We start from the raw sequence: 26,476 nt of genomic DNA on the forward strand, positions 1-26,476 counted from the left end.
GTATATTTTGGGTTTTACTCGGATTTAGTTGGTCTTCTGACGTATTTGTGAGATCCTCTTCAACTATAATAATGGTGGAACAATCCATATTGGATCAGGGCCTTGAAGTGTGTAAGAGCACTTCATTCAAGACCATAACAGTACACTACAGGATTACAGTACCTTATTTTGCGCTTATTGCGCTCGCCCGAGATTATTACCTTGATTTGACTCAGGTACTCATTCATAGCTGGGTCGATTGGTATCCGACGTCAAATCACGATACAAATCCCACTGTCGCCAGTGAGATTTGAACCGTGACTTTTCGTACAGCCTTGCGCTCTAACCACTCAGTTATCCGGACACCTTCAACTATAAAGCACAATTTTGGAATCATCTGTCCATCAAATATTTCTCCATTTCTCGGTTGGCAATCCAAGTGCTCTTTCGCGAACTTTAGGCTTTTGTGTCACATATTTTTTTGTTAGTGAGGGCATTTTTTTGGGCTATGAGTTGCTAGATCGTGCTCCCGCAAATGTCTACGAATATTTTCTAAGTTTACCTTCACTTCCAGTGCACTTTTTATTTTAGTTTCAAGGGCGGAAGTATCCTTTCTCGAGTTTCTAACCCTTCGTTCAATTACATGAGAAATGATTGCGGGACAACGTCAACATGTTTCAGGTTTTCATTGATACTTAATGCATTACGAACCATCGTCGGTAAACAACCAATAATATCTTGAACTTTTTGGTAAGTTTTCCTTCTCGAAATTTATTTTTTAATAAGGCTGCGTTAATCAGCCATGCAATTTTTGCCTCGCGACATTGCTGATAAATTTTCAATCAGGTTTTCACAAGATGATATAGAAATCCATAAAAAATGCAGTACTTACTTTTTTGCAAATTTGTTATACAAATAAATAATTTAGATTTATTTTTTAACTTCACCACTGTCACTACTATCATTTTGACCGACCCAATAGCGAACACTTTTGAAACTGAATACAATTACAGGAACAAGTGCTAACGTAATCAGTTACAACGGTGCATTTTTTATTACATTCTATCTATATATATCAGTATCTTGAGAAGATAGTAGAACAAACAAGACAACAGAAAAAATTAAACATATTAATTAAACTATATGCCGTAGTAGCACTACTATCTTTTTGACCGCAACTGTATATCTGAAATTTTAGTTTTCGAACAGAAAAACACAAAATATATATGTTTGAAGTGACGAGCTTCTAATATTCCGACCTGTTTAAGGTTTCCTTGAAAAGAAAAAAAAAACCAAAAGCATGTAGATGCCGGAACCGTGAAAATCTGCAAATTTTTCAGATTGCTATGCAACCTTGAAAGAGGCTATGCTTCCGTCAAAAAGGACGGAAAACAAAAAAAACTGTCTAGATGCGCAACTAAAGCGGATTTCTCGATCAGAATTATTAAGGATGTCACGTTTTTCGAAATAACCTAATCAGGCCTAGCAGATTAATAACTAAACTGTGAGTAACTTTATGCAATTACTTTTTCCCTATCCAAGAGGCAGAATCCTGACTTCGGTCTAAAATATATCCTTGCTGCTCCACCGCAATATCATTGTCTTTGCTATGTTGGCCAGCTCCCAGAAAAATAGAGAGCCCACAATGTAGGTGTACTCAGCAGAGAATTTTGGAGAATGACCCCGTTGAGCTATTGCAGGATCACATTATTAAGACAAACCAAACATGTTGATATGCTTTCAAGAAAGAATGAGCGTGCTTCATAATCAATCTTGCCATACCGTTCGACCCGAGCACTATAGAAAAACAATAAGAAATATCACTAACTGATGAATGATATGAACGAAGATCCAAATAGTCTCAGCTGAAATTTAACCGACAGGATAAGTCCCGAAAGATGTACATAATACTCTGAAAACGTTTGGTATAAGGGCCGGACCATACACGGAGATGCTAAAGGCTGTAATTCTTGCAACTTGGGCTGTAATTCGATTAGTCCTGTCCAGAAAAAGTGTGGTCTAGAGTTGGTAAAACGTATCTCTTGGGTTTCTCCACAAGAGGAAGACACTGACGAGAGAAAGCAGTTATAATTGAAGAGATGGGGCAAGAAAGATCTTATGGTAGGCCACCAGAGTTAAGACGAATTGGACAGTTTCTTTTCTTGACATCTAGGTTAGGTAGCGCAAGTTAATACCATTTTGTGGAGAGATAGAAGGGGGGCAAATTTGTTTTCCCTTAATGTAGCCATGTGTATCAAATCAAAGGTTTCGATTAGCGCTATCCGAGCTTGTGATTAGTTTTGACATTGGTTGCAAAGGGGAGGAGTGCTGGGGTCCGAAAGGGCTCAAAGGAAATACTTCAAGGATTCGTTCTCAAAAGACAATCGAAACTTCTGGAAAAATGGTGGTGGTGCAAGAACATGTTATCTATCTACTCACATAAAATTAATAAATAATAATATAATAGTATATTATTATATTTCGAAAATTCACGGCAAACATCTCCTAGATCCGCGCTGATATCAGTTTCAATTTGAAGCAGTATTATGGAAAGTTTGGTGGAATGCTACGATTATTAACAAAGTTAGAGTAGGTAAAATTTGTCTCTTTTGTGCCAAATTACTTCTTCCTAATACAAAAGAATTGAATATTGGGTATATTCAATGTATATACACTACGAGTTATATATGAACGGAACCATCAAAATACATCCTCCAAAAAGATTGTTTCTTATCACTACATGAATATTCAGCAGTTTGTGCCTGAATTTTGGGGGGTATAATCTATTCATTCCCGCGGAAACCATCCACCAATTTACAAGTAAAGTAATTGACAAAAAATGATTTACAAGTAAAATATTTTACATCAGGACAAACTCACGGAAAATTGAATAATAAATTAAAAAAAATGAATTAAGGGCCCTTCACCTCGTCTATGAAATGAGATAAAGCTATTTTATTTAGGAAGGATAGTTTAAAACAGAAAAACAATACCATCTCACTTCACTTAATTAACTTTTATTATCTTTGATCTTAAGAATCAAGTGGAATATGAAAGGGGTTTATTTTTTAATGGTTAAGCAAATTGGTGAGCTTATCACTAGGGGATCGATTGTTATTGATTAATCAGAAAATACTAAATTAAAATCATGCTTTCAAATAATTTATATTACATTCTATTTACTCAAATTTGGACAATAATTTTCAATGTTGGTATCTACTCACCGATTATGCTAAAGGGGAATTTTCCCATTCCGCAAAATTTTCCGATAAGCGGGGAATGCTCGTCCCGTCCGTCATAAACCGCTAACCAGTCGTAAGGGCAATGCTCATTCCCCGAACCAATTGGTCTCATCGGGCAGGTCATTATATTTTCACACCTGGAAATATTCCAAAGAACGGAAACGTTGAAATTCAGATAGTAATTGGAGCTCTGTCAGAGAATGGGGTCAAATTAATTAGAACGTCGAGCTAAAACCATTTAACTACCTCCACTCCATCATTGGAAAACCCAGTTCGTGTTCCATTCTATTAAGATAGACGCAGATCTATATATGTATATATCTGCACATTTATGGCGATGCTGTGAAAATCTCAATTACAGTGATCTATTAAATACACGGAAGGTCCTTAATGAATTGGCGGAATAAGATGGAGTTTTCGGTTCTTGGAAGGAGCTTGAGAAAATCTTAAGAGCAAGCCACTTGGCCTCGACATTCTTCTTATAAGCCCGAAATCATCCACTCACCCTAGATATTCTTTCAAATGCAGTGGCTCGTTGCCGATTCCAATTAACGGAATGAAAGTAAAATAAAAAATCTTACTAAAGAAGATATCGTTATAAACCGTGTCCATTTTAAGCCTCTGGTATCCACTTAGGAATTGAATTCAATGGAATTTCCAATTATCGCGTATTCAAGCCAGAAACTTGTACAGGAAAGAAAAAAATTCAACACAGGATAAATACTCTATTTTTTTTAATTCTCCGTCGAAAAGTATATCCATAGACTTTCGTAATATTATGCGACCAAAAAAAGCAGTTTTATTAATTTTAGATCTTTAAGTACTTTTCTGCACATACATATATGTATAGCCTTTGGGATCCCCTATGCGAACTATAGCGAGTAAATCACTTATAGGCTACAGCGTTGCTGGTTTCTAGCGATTTACTTCAATTCTTAATTTCCATGATGTCTATACTTCACCAGAGTTTTCTGCATTGTGTATGACGGCTTATCCATTGACAACATAATCAAGTTTATTTTGGGGCAAAGAGGAACCTGTCACTATGGAAACAACAATCCTAAACGCACGTCATCATCAATGGTGCAACAATCAGTATCCGGTCAACATCTGCCTTATTAAGGAACTCTAGGCTGTTTTGAATCGAGGTCCACCAATTCAACGCCCCTAAAAGTTATCTGGCGTCTTCGCACACACTATTGCTCCACGTCTTCTTTCTCCATCATAGATAATGCTTTTTTGGAGTTCCGAGGTTTCCCCATCCTCATTTATCCTCACCCATAAGAATTAATTGACCCATTCACCGCCACCTATTGATCTGGATTTTATCCACAACCAGATCGACTTGCAATCGCTCACAAATTTCGTCGTTATATGGGGTATGGAATCTACCACCTCCCTTTTCTCTCGAATGCCGCAAGGAGGTCGTAATTTTTCTTGCTACGAACCCAAGCTCTCAAAGAAAATACATGAGGACTGACAAGATCATTGCCTTTGACCTTTTGGCGTTTAGAGGGGCCCAGATTTTGTAAACTGAAATAGGTTGTTGTTGGGCTACCAACAACAACCCGTTTAGGAGGGATGAAACCGTTATTGATGATGAAAGATCTCGGAAGGGAACCTTCTGTTTTTAATTCCCCACCCGATTTTGGGACTTATCAGAAGAACATGGAACTCCGTCAAAGACGGTTCTTGTACTTGCTCTGGAATTGGGATCACAATAATTTGAATCTTAGAGATTTACCTTCTAATTATTTCCCATCGCGGCTTTCTTAAGAGGCATTTCGTGAATGTCGATTCTATTATTTCAATTATGTTCAGTTTTGCTTTCTTTCCAGGAAGGTAAGGTGACCACGTTTGACCGTTTGGATGAACTGCGGAAACAAGTGGCAATCACTGTTTTTCTTCAGTTCCCATTGCTTCATTCTCGGTTCTTTCTGTGATTTCAATTCAATTTAAATCTTTTCACACCATTCGGAAGTTTTTGTGGTAGACAAAAAGGGGAAGGTTATGGGGATGTGATTGTCAAAATTAAGGAGAAGAGAGAGGTATATATAGTTTTCCCCTCAGAGCCACCTACTCGTAATTGGTGCTATATTGTGCTGTTTCTACAACACAAGCCCCTGAAACCATAGCTGCTTAGATAAGAGTAAGGGGAGCAAAGTCCAGCCGGCTTAGATCTTCAGAGCCAGCCCTTAGAATTCACGAAGGATAGCAGCGCGTCCACCCAGAAGCTATAGGTAGCTGTCAGGTCCTTAAAAAATGGTTCACAGAGGGTTTCTCCTTATAGTTTTTGTCAAGTCTGGTGCCATGGCTCCCTATGGACTAGAGTGCCGTGCACACTTGCCATAATTTTGTACACAGTTGCACGCATCTGACCCGTGACTTGATGCAGGTGGTGAGCCTTCATCAACGGCGCAGCAAGGGTCTAGACCAGCCTTACTAAGGAACCCAGCCATCCCGGTTTTGCGTCGAGGTCCATCAATTCAATATTCCTAAAAGCTATCTCGCGTCCTGGCCTTCGCCATCGCTTCAGGATCTGCACCGTCTTCTTTTCCTACCATAGATATTTCCCTTATAGACTTTTCGGGCTGGATCATCCTCATCCATATGGATTAAATGACCCACCCACCACAACCTATTGAGCCGGATTTTATCCAGAACTAGACGGTCGTGGTATCGCTCATTAATTTCTTCGTTAAAAATGCTGCGGAATCATCCATCCTCATGTAGGGGGCCGAAAATTCTTCGGATGTTCTGGTTGTTGAGGAGCTCATCAAAATACTCAACTAATCGCTTCAATATGCACATTCTGTCGAAAATCAGATCTTTGTCTCGACAGGATGAGCATCAAGGTGTATAAGGCTTGATCCTACTGACTTGTTGGTAAAACTTCCGCGCCTGGTGTGGTTGCTTCCCGTAGTTTTTAAATTCACAGAGTATTTGCTTCTCCCACGCTTGCTTTTTCCGTCTATGGAGTCGCTTCTCCGCACGCCGGAGTTCGTGATAGGTTGCAACATTACTTGGTATGCAGCATTCTTTCATTACGTTGCTAGCTTACAGTCACCGTCAAACCAGCCCTTCCAACTTCTTTTGCGGCTGGGGCCAAGTATGTTTGTGGCCGCATCAATGATAACGTTCCTGTTCCCGTTCAAGTGATTGTGAAGATGATATCTTAATACTTGATGTTCAGGATCGCTGTTGACTGTGGTTATTGCGGAAGGCGGTTAGGGGTGGTTACGGAAGGCTGTGCTTGGATGGTTTTAGTGTTAACTCTCACTTGATTGAAGTCAGCTGCTGGTAAATAGTGCGAGTATATCCCGCCCCTGAAAGTGTCCACCGGACGCAGACTGTTCCTATGGAGGCCAGGGAGGAGGGTCCTGGAAAGATATTTTATATTTATTTTTCGCACTTGAATATATATTAGTTTCCTAGGGAGAGAAACAGCTCTTATCGCAATTAGAAGAAGCAAGTCTTATTGAAGTTTTCCAAATTAGAGAACACTTCTCCTGCTTTTGGACGGAATTTCTTGGTTTTTGCAAGGGCTTTAGAGAGAATCCATATCCTTTTTGCCGTACTGTAGGGTATGAGATTAACAACATCGATACCCGCAAGAGTCGCCCTAATGATAGGTGGATGGATAATCTGATTGCAAAGGTGGAATTCCATAATATCTTGCTTGGGCATGTGATGCCGAAACAGAGTCTTTGGACAGTAACGATAGTGGTGAGAGGGTGCTGCAGATTTCAGTATGCTCCACCAACTCGTCATTGGTTTTATATTTTCTGAACGGGGGGTCCTGTTATCGTGGTCAGTGGTCACTCACATCTTGTAATCGTGTACGTCTCGAAATGAGTGTTAACACCTAACTGACTCCCAGGAATGTGCGGGCGGATTGACGAGTAGGAGCAACTGGAAGATCTAAAAGGCCAAACTGGGAAACTGGAAGTTTCACATTTGAGTGGATATTTGTCCCAGTAGTACGTAGCGCATAATGCATGCATATATTGTAAGAATATTCACTTTCGTCAGTTACTGACATTCAAAGTTTTGAATTTGCATAGAAGCGACCCCTTTGACCTATTACAACTTTATTAGTAGCAATGCGATTTCCACCAAACTTGGTAGGATCATACTTTATGTTATAGCTTATATTGTTACTTCGTGGTTCTTGGATGAACTTAAGGGAGCTTTATAGTTAATTACTAAAAATTATAGTAATACACTATTATTAACTTTATTTGAATATATATCTGCATGGAGGTTGTTCCCGAGCCTGGGCACCATATAATGGCAACCCCTTGATTTTTTTTTTGAAATTTTTCGGTTGGGTAGCTGCAGAAAACGGTTCCATGAAGGAGCGACTCACTCTACTCATTTCCAAGAAATGTCAAATCTAAGACCGGCTTCGAAAAGTACTGACCGAGGCCTTTCATTTGATATCCCACATGACTATATTTGGTGAAAAAAATGTACACCCCTCTTTTGCATGTATAAATTCTACCTAAAATGATGTAACTCACAGTATGCGTGAGTGCTGACAGTTCCCACTGATTCACTTAATTTGGTGTCAATTGCAACAACCGTCTTTGAGAAAAATGCGTTTGACAAACAGACAGACATATCCGTAGAAAAGAAAAGTAAGCAATCTCGTTTAGGTGGTTTCTATCTTTTTTTGCTCCTGTCTTCCTGGAGGTAATTAGCACCGCACCATAGCAGGGTCAACTTTTTCCTTGGTAACGTTTATTAATTAATAAAGCGCTTTGCAGATGTTAAATACTCGCTTTTTATTTTTTGAAGTTGGGTGCTAATACCAAACAAGGGTTCCGTAGACCAAAAAGCAAGGGAGTCCGGTCCGACATCGGATGCGGACTTAGGATCCCCCATTCCTCAAACAAAATATTTCAAAGATGTTTATCGTCGGAGATCCCAATTAGCTGTTTTAAGACCTGGGGATTTGGTATCACGTTTAGGACTCAGTTGATCCAAATGTGTTTTCAGTACTCGCAACGTCCGCGAAGCAGCTCGTACTTAACAGATACGATAATATGCGACTTTGTGTGAATGTCATTAGTCAAGTCGTTATTTTCGACTGCAATCGATGCTCGTTTGTTGGTTAGATTTATATAAGTAGTAATATTCCATTAGATTTAAATAATCCAATCTACAATATAACTTCTCATAGAATTGTTGCTACTATTTACACGTATTCTCTATTTCTTCGTATTAAGAGGTAACAGAATAATTATAAATCGAATAAAATCAATAATGACTATGTTAAGTATGAAATCCACTGGAAAACATGGACGCTTGCCTCTAAGCAAACTCAACACCACGAAATATTTATTTTAACTTCCCGTAAGAGCCCTTTAGATAAATTACAATCGCTACAGGCTCGAAATGGTATCTAGGACGATACCAGCAACAAACAACCGGTCCAAGTACCACATAACATGTTCTCAATGTAATTCGCCTAAAACTACATCTGACAATTTGCCAAACCTCTTAAGTCTTATAATTCGATTGCAGTCCCTTTAGATAACACTATCTAAAAGCCCCAACAAATTCCACAATATCCAATAAATCTGAAAGTTCACAACATATCAGCATAACACATTTGAAAACTGTTCAGCTCTTAATTTTTTCTGCTTTCCCGGATGCGAGGTTGTTTCGTATCTTCCTTTTCTGTGCTGGTAGTTTGAGAAAAAAGGACCGTTTTATCGAGACAATGCTTACAACTCGGAGTGGACTATTTTCTGAAGTTTTGATAAATATCCAAAGCATCGAAATGGATAACCGAAGGCATTCAGGACGTATCGTATAAGGGCCAGGCAATAAAATATGTATTTGATGATATCGGTGGACTCGTTCGAACTTACGATGGTGGAGTGTGGGTGACCCGGTGCCGAGAATGTGTAGCAAAAGGGGCTTGGTATGCTAGTTGGCTGGAATGTTTGAGCAAACAAATACAGTTTCCCTTGAGTTTTAAATCGTTGGCTCTTTATGTAAGAATGCAATTTCCACTCATTTCCATTCCTATTGTATGAGGAAACTTGTAATGAGTGATTTAAGGGTGCAGGTATATTTATTATGCATATACTATGATATTATTAAACTATTAGTAAATAAGCCTACGAACTCTCTTCCCCCCAAACAGCCTTAGAGTGTACTGAAGGCAACATTCAGAGGCCTGAATTGTAATAATGGTGCGTTTGAACCTGACCATGTGACTACATCTCCAATTGACGCAAACGCTTTTAGTGGTGACGTGGTGGTTTTTAATTACAGACATATATGTAGATACATAGGTGGTAAATAGAAAACAATGCAAATGTAGAGTAGAAGCCACCACGCCAGACTTACCAAACAGGGCTTTTCAGACTATAGCTCAGGCTGTAAGGATTATGTATTTATAGCCTGTTGATTTCATTGCTCCGGGTTCGAACCTGCGGGAATGTGTTATATTTGTCGTTGTAAGTTTATCACTTGGACACTATCAAATGAGATGATGAGATTATGACATAGATTTTGTGGCACTCATAGATAAAAAAATGTTGCCTATACAAATTGATCTAACGCATCTTCGCGGATTTCCACTTCGCTCCGTGCAGAAAAGCATATATATATTTACTTATTATAACATAAATACCACTGGTTCTAACGTGTGTGCACATCTATCATATTGGTCACTACCCGCAGACTTATCATAATTAGCACATTTATACGCATACAAATATCTGTCTCGAGCAATTCATACATCATCATCATCAACGGCGCAACAACCGGTATCCGGTCTAAGCCTGCCGTCCTGACCTACGCCATCGCTCTATCTCAGGCAGGGTCTGCCTCGTCTTCTTTTCCTACCATAGATATTGCCCTTATAGACCTTCCGGGCTGGATCGTTCTCATCCATACGGATTAACTGACCCGCTCACCGTAACCTATTGAACCGGATTTTATCCACAACTTGACGGTCATGGTATCGCTCATAGATTTCGACGTTATGTAGGCTACGGAATTTATACAGATACACAAATAAGTAAACAAGTCGAGAAACCGGAAGCTGGACGCTTCAGGTATGAAAGGTTTTGTGTATTTCTTTTATAAAGACATTTGAGTGTGAATTTGTCCCGTTAGTACGTAACACGTGATATACGCATTCTGTGAGAATATTCATTTTCGGGTGATATTCACATTCAAAATCTTGAATTGCCAAAGAAATGACAACTTTCACCTATTATTACTTTGTTAGTGATAGTGCGATTTTACTTTGTTAGTAATAGTGCGATTTTCACTAAACCTGGTAGGATCAAGCTCGTATATTCGGTGACCTAGGATGAACTTAAGGGGGATCTGCACCCAATTGCTGAATATTATAGTAAATTACTATTATTAACTTTATTTGAAGGGATATCGATACGGAAGGTATTTTGGAGTCTAGCCACTATATAGTGGCGGCCTCTTGATTTTTTTCAGATTTTTTGTTTGTGCAATTTCTGAGAATGGCCCCGTTAAATAAATGATCAATTTCGACCCGCCGAACTCCCCGCCTTTCCAACAAATGTCAAAATTAAAAGCAGCTTTGGAAAGTACTAACCGAGACCTTTCATTTGATAACCCACACGACTATATTTGGTCAAAAAAAATTTACACCCCCCTTTTGCATATATGGGAACCCCCATAAATTCGACGTAAAAGGATGTAACTCACTGCATGCGTGAGCGTTCTCAGTTCCCACCTTTCCACCACATTTGGTGTCAATCGCTGCTACAATGCGTGTGACCGACAGACACACAGTAAACCGATTTTAATAAGATTTTGTTTTACACAAAACCTTAAAAAAGTTAAACAAGTCGGGCGCTTCAGGTATGAGAGGTTTTGTTTGCTTCTTCTGTGAGTATATTTGAGTGTAGAACTATCCCATTAGTACGTAGCGCGTTACGTGTATGCATTTAGCATGTCTAACTTCCCACTTTAGTATGGTATTGATATTTAGCTGCAGTAAATTTACACGGTAAAGTCAACTTTGAGTTACTGTAACTTTGTTGGTAATAGTATGATTTTGATCAAACTTGGAGATAATATATATAATATATATTTATACTATTACCAACTTTTATAACTCTGGGATAAATTTAAGGGGCGTTTTACTCAATTTCCCCAAAAATATGGTAATATACTATTATTAACTTAATTTGAAAAGTTCCATATTTGCTCAGTTACCACTTCGTATTTTCTGATAGAGACACTACATTTCATCCGTTAGAATTTCTAAAAGGATCATTCAACCGATTCTGTCTTTAATACGTTGCTTACCCCCTTTCGGTTCATAGCGTTGTCGACTGCTCTTGCCCAAATGAGACTCGTCTATTGCAGGATGGATTTTATTACCACTGCAATAAATGCTGTGTATCTATACTTTCATTTGATTTCTAGTGTTTCCTTTGATGCATAGTTCAAGAACCCACTAAAGCGGAATTTGGCATCAATTAGTAACTCCACGTATCGAATGATCAATTTTAAGACAAGTTGATGACTACCAATCTGGATAATCAGTTCTACTTTTCCTATCTCCGTTGATAATGACTACTGCTTCCGTCCGCCAGACTCTCTGTCATCATTTGAACCGATGATTTGCATGAAAGAATAACGTCGACCCTCGAACTTCGCAATTTAAGCGCAGCCTGATTATCTGCCCAACCAATCAATGTGCTTTCTCTTGCAGACAAAAGTCAAGCACTTCCGCAACAGCGTATCAAAACAAAACTTTAGGAAAGAGCTGGTGTCATTATACAACTTTTCGGTCCGTCATCTATTTCGGGCCAGAGAAACATCTACGAAAAGTGGGATGAACTAAGTAGCCAGCGATACCCAGTTTGGCTAAAATGTCCTTAATATAAGCCTAGTTGGCCAAATTGAAGCATTTCTTCGTATTTCCTACTCCCCACATACATCGATTGCCAAAGGCTATCAGATCTTAATCTAGACCCATGATCACTGCTGTAATATTGGACAGTAGCGCGAGCTTGTCAAAACCCATATTGTTCCTCTGATAGAATACTCATCAACTCTTTGAAGAGGATCTGCCTGTTGTGGATCATATTCCCTAAATATACGACAATATGAAGGGAGTACGCTGAGCGGTTTTAGTTGTTTCGGTAATATAATTATATATTACTTCTGCCTAACCACATGCGAATTGAAACGGTAGTTCCTGGTCTCAACACCCCATTTGACAGCTTTGCTCTGAATTTTGCCCAATCCTAAAGTCATTTTATGCCCAGTACTTCGCAGATCCCTCCAGCTCCACAATTTGTTTTTTATGATCCCGGAGAGTGAGAAGATACCCAGTGGAACCGTCCGACATTTTATTTCTGCAGCGCTTTTGACTGTCACTACTGGTGTTTCCAATCTTAATGAACATCGCCTGGTAGTTTCACTGCATCTAGTGTCAATTATTTATCATATTTTACCATTTAACAATGGGATGCTGAGATGTGCATGAGTTGACAATCGAGCTTAGCCCTTTATCTATCATTGGTCAGTACAATGTTCTGCTCCGCAAATGTTTAGAATTGGATTAGACGCCTAGTTTGACGTTCATCTACATGCAACTACATTCGGATCATTTGTGAGAGGAAGCTCTGAACTATTTCGCATTATGCCTCCTGTTCCCTTCTTTGTGGAGTATAGCGCATTCACTTAGTCTCAGTTTTCAAGAAGATGACGTTTCAGCGTCACACTCAATGCAGTGCAAGTTATAAGCCCAAATTAGTAAGACAGTCCAAAGATATACACAAACACCCATGAAGACCAGGGTTTAAACCCGGGGTAATGCGACCACCGCATTTGTCGTAGTGGATGACATTTATTTTTGTCAACCTCGTTTCACTGTATCGTTCAGCTCACTACTGTATTCTAGCTTGTTTTCCATACATTCTGTCGATCTATACACTTGACTTCCGGGGCAACTCTTGACGAAATTACCTTCTTTTCCTCACTTCCTGAATCACTTATCACTTTGGGACGGCAAAAATGACGGAACTAAGCACCTTTTTAGATGTGCAGATGGGGCTGCCAATTTACCTCTGTGTGTTTGGAGTACTACATACACCGGAGAAATATTACGAAGAAGCTAAGCTATCAGCAGAGCAACATATTGCTCCGCAAAGCTTTACTTTTGGCATCAATGAAAAGAGTATTTAAGATCTCGAACTTACGAACGAACGAATTTATATATTTGTGTACCCCCCTACTCTGGTTACAATACCAGAAAGATAAACATAGATATGATATGTTAATTACAGGGTGGAAGTGGTTGTAGAGTTAGTTAGTTAGGAACGCCAAATATCCAAACATTGTACCAAGGCCTACAAATTCAACATCCCTAATGGCAAGGTTAGTTAAGCCATCTTTTCCCATCATTGAGCTGAATTTCATCAATTACAAAACGGTTGCGATATCGTTCAAGGATTTTTTCCTTATATCAGCTACGAAATCGTCCATCCTGAAGAAAGCCAAAAATTAATCACAAAAGATATACTGCTGTGTTTTCGCTAAAAGCCCTAATAATAAATTATAATAATCGTTGGCGCAACAATCCAATTGGATCAGGGCTTTCAAGTGTGTTAGGGTACTGCATTCAAGACCGTAACGGTACACTACAGGATTACAGTACCCTGTAGGAGGCAATGTGCTCAGCATTGCGCTTGCCCGAGATTGTTACCCGGATTTGACCCAGGTACTCATTCACAGCTGAGTCGCCTGTATTCGATGTCAAATCGCAATACAAATCCCACTGCCGTCAGTGAGATTTCAACCGCGACTTCCTTACGAAAACTTTATCCTCTAACCACTGGGCAATCCGGACACAAAGCCCTTATGACGCAGGTGCGAGCACAAGTACCAAATCTACAGGGTCTGAAGGAGCTACACCAATAATAAGCGCCTGGGACCGTTAAAACTGATGGCTTTACTACGTTTGAGTGCGTTCATAACAACGATGATTTCGTTTCTCTTCGCAGGCTAACAAGTGGTGGAACTTCATCGCAACCCCGCTGAAGAAGGCAGTAAGTGGCTACCGAAATACGTATACGGAAAATAAACGGACCATCATTGACATAAAAGGAAAATCAGAATTTGTATATTTGTTCGGATATGAATTCTGTCAATGCAGGCACACCAGGCGCAACACATAATACTGTAGGGAGAAGAGTATTCTCCAACAATCTCGCTTCGTTAGGCTCAGCAAGTCTAGCTTATATCGGCGGAATTCTCGCTCAAGTTGGACAAAGTGATCATTTCATGGGTCCCCGATACCTTTATCGATTAGCGCGCGACCATTGAAAAATCGATCATCATCATTTTCGGTGGCGTAAGGTTGTAGTTGTTCGAGAGACGAATTTTTGGCCCCCTACATGAGGATAGACGATTCCGTAGCATACATAATACGAAATATATGAGCGATACCATGACCGTCAAGTTGTGGATGAAATCTGGCTCAATAGGTTACGGTGGGCGGATCACTTAATCTGTATGGATGAGGATGACCCAGCCCGGAAAGTCTATAAGGGCAATATCTATGGTACAAAAAGAAGACGAGGCAGACCCTGCCGGAGATGAAACGATGACGTAGGTCAGGACCCAGGCAGCTTCTAGGGATATCGAATTGGTGGACCTCGGCGCAAAACCGGGATGTCTGGAGTTCCTTATTAAGGCAGGCCTAGACCGGATACGGGTTGCTGCGCCGTTGATGATGATGATGAGATTGTAGTCGTGGGATCTCCCTCTTTCGAGGCTCTGTTGAATATTCGTATTTTGTGGAGACATTGATGCTTGGTTGCCATGACTTATTATACTTAGCGTTGCCGTATTATATTTAGTCACAGTACGATGCTATTCCCAAGTGAGAAAATTTCATTCGGCATCCGAATCAGATAAAGTTTTTTGCGAGAAGTAGGACAAGTAATAGAATAGTTCAATCGATACATACGTCAGAGCGCCCTTAATGCTGTTAGTCATTTGAACTAAAGATGGTAACTGATGTTTGGATTACAAAAGTGATATCACCTTAAAGTGTGATATCATATTATCATCACCAAGCGCGATCCAAACATTGCAACATCACCAAACAATATAACATCACCAAACATTACAACATTACCTAGCGTTACCACATAACTTAGCATTACCGCATCACAAAGTGATGTAATATTCGTTTTGAGAATGATGGGGTCCTTAGTCCGCATCAACTTAATGCTGGACCGGAAACGAAATTTCAGCTCTGGCCAAGCTCTGGTCAATAAGGCGGATTTGCGCTCAATATAATTCATAGGCATGTCGTGTTCTACGAGTTATATAAGGGAGCATTCAACATCTGCGAGCCGCTACGGTCACGCTGCTCCCAATGCAGAGGTGAGGCAGCGTCTGAAGATTTGCCTCTGCCCTGGTAAGAAACCGTAAAGCCGTCGTCGCCTGACTTTTTTTAAAAGTTTGGGTGCAAGCCCTAAGCGAAGGGTCCGTGGACCAGGAAAGAGGGAGTAAGTTGCTCCCCGTTTGGTCCGATCCAGCATTAAGTTGATGCGGACATAGGACCCCATCATTCTCAAAACGAATAAAGATTCTTGACTTCTAGTAATTGATTTGTTATATTACGAGTTCCAATGAATGTCGGCTGCTAGTTGATGTAGGTAAGCCGCCGGTTCGATGCTGACTGCAAGCTAGCAATGCCAGCCGTAATAATTATCGGCAAGTTTACAGAGATAGTATGTGGCCGCTTTAATTCAACCTCTGCAAGTAATCCACAGTTCAGGCCTCCGCAGCGGACTCATGGTTCACGAAGACACGGAAATCCAGCTGATACAAACAGTCAAGTATTTAAGAGTACAACTCGACTGCAAGCTAACGTGGAAGCGCCATATCCAGGAACAATATCAGAAATCCTGCAGATTGCTCTCGTGCTGCGCGACTGAGGTAAGACCTGGGCAGTTTCACCTCAACGTATTCATTAGATGTATACGTCCGTAATAAAACCCTTTTTGTTGTACGCATGTATTGTCTGTTGGTCGGCTAACAGCAAAAAACTGCTAACGCAGATTCAAAGGCTCGGTTGCATAAGTATTACTGGAGCAATGAGTACTAGACCGATCGGGACACTCAAAGCTATCTCAAATCTACCCGCCATTCATTTGGAGGTGAAACAGAAAGCAGGTCAATCATACGGTCCTGCGTCTATCTGGAAATTCCTTGACAAACATTCGGTAGCTCTGATGTCGGTCGACCATATGGTTTCCAGATTCGTCTTTGAGAAGACATACACTGTCGTAATCACCAAAAGAGAGAAGAAGTGTTTCGGGATTACTGATCCCGCAGCATGTTCTCAGATAATCCGATTATGGATTTGGTGCGACCCCTCAGAGAAATGATGACCATATTCCAGACAGAGATATGTGCCATTTCATTGGTAGTAAACGAATGCTTGCGATAAAAATGGAGGGAGGTCTGGAGAATGTTCTCAGATTCGCAAAAGCATTCAAACGTCAAAGGCGGGAAACCATTGAATAGGCAATTTACGGTGATAGTATAAGTATTGAATCCTGGGAGCTTTGGCTCCTCACATTAAATTAAACTAAACTAACAATGGAACCTTAGAATCCTGTATACTGGGCAATGCAGCAATCTCAAAGAATACGGTTATCTACAAAGACTTACGACAAACAGAAACAGAGAGCCTGGGAGAACCGATCGGTCTGTCAACTTGAAACATACATGGAACATCTTCACCAGACGATTTCCAACCGTGTGGTTATATTGGGGATATGCTTTGAGTATATTACTAAACGACCCAATAACCAGAAGACCGGCCAGTTGAAGATTCCGCCTACTGAAGAGGATGGACAAATGTGGCCACCACCAAGCGTGGCAAGCGAGCAAGTCGTCATGAGCCGATGGAAATACAGTCGAATTGGTTAAAAAGAAAGTTGACCAGAGCACAGAGCAGTTCATCAACTTATGCTCAAGGTTTAACACGAAAAACGAAGCATCGGTCCCATATATAAACCGTGGAAAATTACACAGTGTGAGCAGCAATTGTAGAGTTGTAGAGATATGACATTGCTGAGTACCATCTATAAGACATTATCCGCTATCTTGCTTGCACGAATTGTCCCATACGGCCAGAAAATCATTGACCTATACCAAAAACGCTTCACTCCTGGGAAACCAGCAACAGATTTTTTTCTACAACAAGCGATGGAAAAACTGTTGGAATATTGCCACTTTCGCCGAATTCATTACCGCTTATAATAGTATAGCTAGGGTTAAACTATACACTGCCATGCGGGCACTCTGTATGGCGACTAAATTTCGTCAACTGTAAGAGTGCTTATGATAACATAGTAGGGTAACAATAAGGATGAAAATTGTGGAATTCGGTATTCCGACAAAATTATTAATAATGAGTAATGTGGGAGGCCATCATCATCAACGATCTGACCAATGGGATGCTTTATAAGGCGTTGTTTTTAACCTTTAAAAAAGTTGATCCACAACGCCAATTGAAACACAAGAGATGCATTTCTTTTCAAGTTCATCTGGCAGCTGCTCTGCACTGATAATGTTGATATAACGAGAAGTACAATCCGAGATGTACAAACTGCTTCACTCTTCAGGGATCCTCCCTCTATCTATTCGTAATTGTATCTGACTTTTTAAATATTGACTATAAGAGCGTTTCAAAATTTTTCCGTAGCATTATTTTAAAAGATAATCTGCCACGTTGTTAACAATTACTATTACCGAAAATAATGAAATGGAATTGACAGTCAAAACGCTGATTGGATAGTAATTTAAGACAGCTAAGGAAACAATGGAAATAGTTCCACAAACCTAGCGGCTACAACATTAACGAGGATCCGATTTCCAGAAAATTCACCGTTAAATACCGCTAAAAATATTATTCAAATGTTAAGCGACAGGCAAATCCAAACCCTCCCTATTTTTGACGCAGTGCATAGTTCAGGGGGGACATCTTCAAGTTGACTTTCCCAAGGTGCCCCAGTAAGTAGTTCTGACATCCTAGCTGGTAGTATACCCGCGTCGTGAGTCGTACTTTTGAGAAAGCCTTTCGATGAAGAGTGAACCACGCCATGAACGTCGGGACACACTGGGAGTCCTTAGAACTGTCGAAAAATCGTTGCCGACCTAGAGAAGGGGATGTGAGCCTAGCTTTGACATGGCGGTATTTGTGACGTCTATCAGACTTTATCCAAAGCGTTTCCAGTGCCCAAAAAAATTAGGCAAAAAAGGACAGAAGGAAACAACACATTGAGCGGTCAAAAAACCGCCTGTCCAAAGCCAAAGAGATCACGAATAGTAAATCACTAACAGAAAAGACGAGGAAACGAAGAAGCACTAGACCGTCAGCTTACCCCATTAAACCGACAGAAACCAAGATATTGACTGAATTTGTCAGTGAAATCTGTCACGCCTGAAGATAACGAAGCAGAAGCGTTTTGAGCATGATTACGTACTGCGAAGCCGTGAAGGGGCTGCTGGGGGTAGGCTCTCATTTGTAGTCTAGAGGCTATGTGGTCTTTAGAAATTCGAAATCTTGAGTTCCTCACAGAAAATGTCGAAGTGGAGGAGGCCATCAAGCGTGATTGTTCAGAGGTGACAATTGCCGGATAGATTGGGGCCAAAAACTCACTGTGGTGCAAGCCGCGAGAAAGCTTCTTAACAGCGGGAAAATAAAAACTGGTTGGGTAGTATCCAGGGTACGAATGCGGATAACCCCGCCAAGTGTTACAGGTCTCTGGACTATGGACACACGTCAGGAATGTGCATGGGACTCGAAATGAGAACAGCATGAGGTAAGGTAGGTCTTTACAAGGATCGTTACGTCTGGTGAAAGCGTTGTACACACTGCGGGTTCAGAGCGGAGTCTAGTCTTCAGAGCGCAAAGGCCTAGAACGCGGTTAGCATGATCAACGTCCTACAAGCTAACATGCAGTGTAACCGCAGATCAGTTGCTGCCGCACTTCACTGCGATGCTAATCAGCGAGCAATACCGGAATTAGGTTCCGACTACTTATCGGGTACCGCTGCCGTTCAGGACAGCATTTAATTTCAGGTTCGAGCCGGTGTTTAGAAATAAAATTTTTAGCATTTACCTTATTCCTGCTATAAGCTCGTCCATTTGGCAGAAAGTTTACACGTCCGGGAGGAGGCATGCACCACAAAGGCAGAGTACAGATCCAGTAAAAGAATACTTCGCATCGCGATAAAAAAGCAAAGCTCGGTGTGGGCAGAACCTAGTTAGCGAGGTGAGTGGGAATTCTTGGAGACTCGGTTATAAACCGGTCATCCGGAAAATCGGGGCTTTGCGGAAACGCTGCATATTTGGGACGCATTGTACGGGGATTATTCTCTAGGCATCCCGTACGGGTTGATGGCAGGGCCGAAGACATCAAGGACTGCTCACTTTCAAACATGAAAGAGAAGAGACAGTTTTCATTATGAGAAATAAAAAGGCGCCAGATCCTGATGCTATCACGGCGGAAATATATACGACTTGCTACTCCGTCCGTTTGACGCTTACCTGAAGGAGGGAATTTTTCCTTGTCCATCCAAGGTGGTGCTCTGAGGAGCCGGCGATGAAGACAGGGCAGCAGCCTTTTCGTCCGGACCAAAACCAAGTGGCGAGGAGAAACGTGGTGACATCAGGATACGCTGTATCCAATATGGTACCCTGGCAATGATGCAGTAGACAAATGCGCCAAAGGCCTAATCAGGGCGATCAGAACCGAGTCTGCACGGGGACTCACCTGAAGTGGCAATAGGTCACGAAACGGGTAATAAGGTATACTGGTACCATGGGAACCGGGATGGCCGGTGAATTCACATGCCTCAAAAGGATTTCTGTCTCATATGCGTTCAGCACGGTTATAACGGTCGGTCTCCTGGTGAAAGTTTCATGAGGATTGTGGTTACGTTCAAGCTAACAGAGATCTTCGGGCCTCGGCATGGTATTGCGTTTCAACACGAGTGCTGTATTCCTTAGTTTGGTACAGATTAAGTAGGTCTTGCAACCGCCAGTATAAATAAATTGATTCATGCACTCAGTATAAACTGATGTCATCGTGTTTGTCTCAACGGGGCTCTGATTGTGTTCACAAAATCAATCCGTTTCTTATGAAGGCCGTGCGGCTATATCAACTCGACAGGTATTCACATAAAACCACACAAATGTAATTGTTGATCGAAAGTGGCAAGGCTCGCACTGATTAGCAGAGGAAAAGGAGACCCTGAGCTGCCGTCTGTATACCGATCACTGTCGCCGAGAAAGTGCTCCAGAAGTTCATCCTAGAGGCAGATCTCTGGAACGCTTTCTATGATAGCCTGCTAACGGTTGGCATGTCAGAAAATCGCGCCTGGTCGGTTATGCAGACGACGTTGCGGCACTTTTTGGTGGGCGCACTGTTGAAGAGGCGCAAAGCAGACTCGGTATATTGATGCGACAGGTAAGCGGATGGATTACTGCTCATGGTTTCAGCCTTGTGTTGGAATTAAACGGAAACAGCTTTGACCAGAACAAGAAATCCAACCCTGCGTCCGATATCGAGCGGTGAGTTGACTATAGAAATCAAAACCAACGGTTTAACGTTCGACTTGCTGATGAGTTTCTTTTAGCAAATCAAAGCACAAACGGATTGGCAACTGCCTTGGTAAATTAAGTCAAGAGGCAGATGGGCCGCGCGGCTGAACAGTAATTAAGATCCGTGACTGAAAACATGATAAGATTGGCTATTTCCTTATATAGCTTCTAAGTGAGCATGGAGGCTTCCATCCTGCTTGCCCAAAATTGGAAAGGCACGAAGGACTGATTGTATGTTCTGCAATGGGGTGGCGGACGACAGCGATCATAGTTTTCTTTTTTGTGGAAGATGGGATGGGTCTCGTCAGCAACTTTATGCAAACATAGAGCAGCTCTCTCCAGACAACGTTCTAAATGAGATGCTGTGGAATGCTGACAAGTGGAGTCGTGTTGCGCATTGCGTTCGGGTTCTTCTTATTGCGAAGGAGGGACCTCGATTGTTGGAGACAGTGGATGGTAAGGGGTTCCTTAAACTAACCTCCTTGCCCCTCCCGTTGGTGAAAGGAGTTCTTTTGCTTCAAGGCTCCCTAGCCAGGCGGATCGGAAAAGATTGCCCGAAGTAATGTTGTGAAACGATTGTAAGCTAGTTCTCTGATGACGGGAAATATTTAGTTGGTAGTCCGCGGGCGTACCGTTGCGGGAGTCCAACACTCCGTCCGTAAACACATTCACTTGCAATACTCGAAAAAAAATATCTGGAGCTTTGGTTTATGTGTAATAATTTCCACCTGAATGCTAATAAATCCAATACGGTAAGTTTCTCCGGTAAGAAATTAATTACAATTCACCATATGTACCTCTATCGATGACATGAAACTAAACAGAGTTATCACATCGTTGATCTTAGTATAATTTTATATTAGTATAGTGTACAGCAAAAGCGCTTTAATGAAGGAGTTCAAAAACTATATTCGGTTTCATCTTTGTATTACAAATAGTGCCGTCAATGCTGATGCTCTTTGTACTAAGATTATCTTTAATGACCAACCGAGAACGTAGTAGAATTACATATTAAAGGAAAACTGCACCAAAATATTATAGATATAATGAACTCATAAACCCAAATCTAGGCTCGAAAATCACAACCGATAACAGCTGACGACGACGAAATCCACCTATGATTGTTAGCAACCAACGAAGCCTATTTTAGGTCTTTGTAGACCATTCCACATAAAGCGCCTCACCATAGGATCAAAGCTCTTATTGTACGATAATGATCTTGCCAGTTTCCAAATTCCTAGGAGATTCGTTGTTTTATAAAAAAAATTGCGAATTCTTAGCCTATTCAAGGAAAGAAACCTCTAAAGAATTTTCGGCCTCCTAAAGAAGGGTGGAAAGTTCCGTAATCTACATAAAGGTAAAATTTATGAACCATACAACGACCATCTCCTTGTGGATAAAGTAAAATCCGGCTCAATACATTGCTGTAGGTGGGTCAATTAAGCCGTATGGGTGAACATGATTCAACCCGAAAAGTTTGTAAGGGTAGTATCTACCGTAGAAAAAGAAGACATGGCAGACTCTGCCTAAGATGAAGCGATGGCGTGGACCAAAAGATCAGACGGCTGTTAGGGATCGAATTGGTGGACCTCGGCGTAAAACGGAGATATCTGTAGTTTTATACCCCTTATCTCTTGGACTGGACACTGGTTTTTGCGCCGTTGATGATGATAATGAGTAAGTAACTCCTTTTCAAATACAAAGTCGAATCCAATTCGTCATTAATTTCTATTTAGTCAACTAGAATGGAATTCCGAACCAAAACTCAAATATAACCTTTTCAGGAAATCAATCCAAATAGGATAGCCATTTTGAATTTACCTAGATATGTAAAGAACACTACTATCTGCCAGGAAACAATTCAACAACTAGATAATCCTTCGTGCAAATATTTCCTAGCATCACGGTAGGAAAACAATTTACCCAACTCGGCTGAACCCGACTGTTCCCAGTCATACTTACCGTTGACCATCAACAGCAAACTGTTCATTCTGCAGATAAAGTTTGATATATGGCTGTCTCGTATGGAGTTTGTAACGACAATTTAAAGCTCTCGGATAAAGTCCTGGATAGGCTGGTGATTGTACGTAACAGGTTTGCAGGCGGCAATCACGAAACTCTCGTTCGCAATACGATCTGAAATATGGAAGGCGAAAAATCAATAAATTGCCCTGTTAGACTAGAAATAGAATTTGGGATGTTGAAATGCAACTGTTAGGATATTTCATTGACAAATTTAATTATTGACCGGGAGTGAAAATTCACGTAGAGAACTGAATGGTAGACGTGGGTTTCGAATGACTCTGAAAGTTTACTCACGTCTGGTTATTTAAATGATTGCTCTTCGCATTGATCTGTGCAGGAAGGAGTAAGCTGAATAGTTCTAAATGCTGGAGAACTTAAAATGAACCTCAGTCGAACCAAATGCTCATTGATCCCTAATCATACTACCACAGATAGCAATAAAAAATGTCATCATGCGTATCAGAATTATTATAGAGGGACAGTCTTCTTAGAAACCCACTTTCAGCTCAGTAAGGAGAGCCAACTTGAACGTCGAGGCTCCATGGATTCCGCTATAAAAAATTTAAAGCAAGTCTGAATGGCTGGGAACGAACTACCGACGACTATAAGCCACAAAACTGTAGGTCTGTTTCGAAAGTAAATCGGAGGGTTGGAAAACTTACCCCTGAACAAATTCACCACGACGATTCGGATACAGTTCCGGATGCTGGCCATATCGCAAATAAACTTCCATTTGTTGTTCTGCCCTCGTGTCGAATGCGAAATATGTCTGAAATGAAATGAAAATCAAAAATTCAGGTCAATTTACTTTTGCTCAACTTTCTCTGTGAGTCAATCAAATAATGGTATTTATTTTTCATGTTCAATTTGCGAGTGCTATTTGGGATGTGTCGAACGGTTTCAACTCACAAGGGGGCATGCCTTCTATTCCGACCAAGATTTCCGTTCCGGCCGGCTGCAGAAAGTTTAAAATTTAAAAAGTTCCTAGCATATGCCAAGACGTTCTACGGAATTTTCCCAATGCCCTTGTCATCACTTTCCGAACAAATGTAAACTAATCCACTTCCCACTGACGGAGAATAGTTACTCCAGTCTATTTGCTTTTTCATCAAAAATTCTCTAACGAAATGCATATCTCAAACTTTTGCAAAAACAGCTTCAAGTATTTCAATATATAAAACGAGGCAAAAAATGGCGGAGAGGAAAAATTGAGAACAAAGTTCATTCTTTGGTTTGTCGTCGACTGGAAGTCCTTCAGGGATCAATAAATCACGACGGAGAATGTTTCTTTGGAAGTTTGTGCGGTTGTAACTAGTATGTGAGCAGTCCGCATGTATCTACTTTATGCATATACATACATTTAGCTATGGCAAGGACGAAACCAAATGTGGGAGGAATAATTTTCCATATGTAGCACTGAACAAAGTTTCAGTGAAATAACGTTGGAAGCAAATAGAAAGTAATACTATTCAATTCGAATGATTGAGACAGCACAAATAGAGTATTCGCTTATAAAGGACTCTGCTGTGGAGGAACTACCAGGAAACTCTTAGCCGTAGAGTTACATGAACTTTACTTGCTCGCTGCAACTGGGGATGATGTGCAGCTCTCCTATATTCGTCTCCCCTGAACTCTGTTAATAACAAGTCAAAGTAAATCAAGCTAAAAAAAAACAACAAATGCCCCAAGGAAAACAAAATACTATAATACAATACGAGTATGTTTAGTATGAGAAATGTTTGCCTATCCTCATACGTATATTTATTAAACACGTGTAGAGGAATTTGATTTTAGACAAGAATTTCTATTTGAATAATAGTCCAACTAGATGCAAGGAGTTTTATTTTCATTCAAGGACTTCACTTACTAAAGGTAAAATCAATCGATTTGTATCGTTAAATTACACTGGAAGTAACAAAAATTACAATCTTCCGAGTATGATCTTCTTCGTTTATTCAAACCGATCTTGAATAGTCACAATATGGCCCAACAACTTCATCGTTATACAGGTGTCAAGTTGTCTATCCTCCAGTAGGTGGACGAAGATTCTCTGTTGGATCCTCCTCTTGAATGCAACTAAGAGTTTGCAATTTTACGTGATGAGGAACCAAAATTTAGGATCTTGCATAGTAAGAGCTTTGACCATGAGGATATAATATAGTAACATACATTTCGAGTTAGGTACAAATAAACTTATCGCAATGTTGCCCGTCCCGTCGCCCTTTATGGTTCTGAGTGTTGGCCGACTATAAAGGACAATAAACGGTATCTTGCGGTAATGGAGATGAATATTGATCACATTCGAAATGCCATCGATATGGGGTTGCATCGATTAATTAATGTAATTCACGCTAAAGAAAATTCGCCAAGATTCAACCGAACATCGAAGTCGATGGTAAGCGACCAAAAGGCCGGCCGAAACAACGGTGGCTAATACGCTAGATAGTGATTTGGCCTCACGACTACATCCAGATCAGACCTCTGATAAAATAAAGTGGCGAAACTGATCACGACTAGCGGATCCCGCCTAAGGACGGAACAAAGGCTAAATAAAAAGAAGAAAAAGAAAACGGGTCAGGTACAAATGGTATATTATATCAAAAATACACAAAAACCTTTCACACTGAGCTTCTAGTTTTCAACCTGTTGCAAGCCAACCCAAAGATACCTTTGATATGGATGCGGTAAAAGATTGCATCTCCCGCTTAACTAGGTTGGATACGTACATTTCTTGGTAGGGCTTTACTAGCACAGGTGGGGTATTCTAAACCATCGTCCACCGATAGCTGAAAATAGCCGGAAACAGTTTTGCTTATATTTCACGCTATGTCAACAAGCCAAAAGGTGCCTCGAAATCAGTTTGAAACTGAAGACGAAGGGGGTTCCAATCGTCTAAGTTCTAGAAATCAGACAACGCTCTCTGAGACAACGACCTTCCTTTTGTTAATTTTTGTGTGTGTGTATGAGGCGAGGGAGAGGTGTAGCCTAAAATATTTAGACATGAAACTAGCTTTTGCAGCTGGAGAACAAAGCACCAAAATTCTGATGCCTGATGCATCCAAAAGAAGGGGTCTCATACAGGAAATGCTCCCCGGGTTTTGGCTCCTTATTGCCACATGGATGCGCATCATATTGTAGAGTTCCTATTCTGAACACAAAACACTTCTGCAAATCTCCTCGCCCTGTGAGTTGAGGCTTAAGAATATACTCATAGCCTTCCCAGTTTGTGGTAAAAGGTGACTAAAAGGGATAGAAATTCATAGGCTAGCAAGTTGCAAATTTTGAAACTCTACTGCCACCGAAACGTCAACAGCGCCTCGGAATGGGACTGATCTCACAGCAGCGACCTTTGGCTGTCGAAAACGGACTATGATCTCTGGAATGTGCGCAAGCTCCTCGACAATGGTAGCCAGGGTCCTCAAAATGTTCGCTTTCATCAATTCGAGTGGGAATTGCAGCGATATAAACTGGACATGCTGGGCCTAAGCGAAGCAAGATGGTGGACTCTCCCTCTTGCGGCAATGTGCTTTGTACTCTGAAAAACCAAGTGGTAGCAGATGGGAATCCGGTGTCGGGT

The 26,476-nt window shown here is 40.8% G+C and overlaps 1 protein-coding gene across 1 annotated transcript in view; it reads right to left on the reverse strand.

Moving 5' to 3' along the window:
* The window catches only part of LOC119655672, a 125,089-nt gene that overhangs the window by 20,372 nt on the left and 78,241 nt on the right, over nucleotides 1–26,476 (reverse strand). The window contains exons 4-6 of the mRNA XM_038061661.1: nucleotides 23,562–23,668; nucleotides 22,837–23,010; nucleotides 3,204–3,358 (exon numbers count right to left, since the gene is read on the reverse strand). Of these exons, the coding sequence (XP_037917589.1) occupies nucleotides 3,204–3,358; nucleotides 22,837–23,010; nucleotides 23,562–23,668 (436 nt within the window). The remainder of the gene's footprint in view (nucleotides 1–3,203; nucleotides 3,359–22,836; nucleotides 23,011–23,561; nucleotides 23,669–26,476) is intronic.

The sequence above is a fragment of the Hermetia illucens genome, chromosome 4, assembly GCF_905115235.1.
Source record: "Hermetia illucens chromosome 4, iHerIll2.2.curated.20191125, whole genome shotgun sequence".
Taxonomy (NCBI): domain Eukaryota; kingdom Metazoa; phylum Arthropoda; class Insecta; order Diptera; family Stratiomyidae; genus Hermetia; species Hermetia illucens.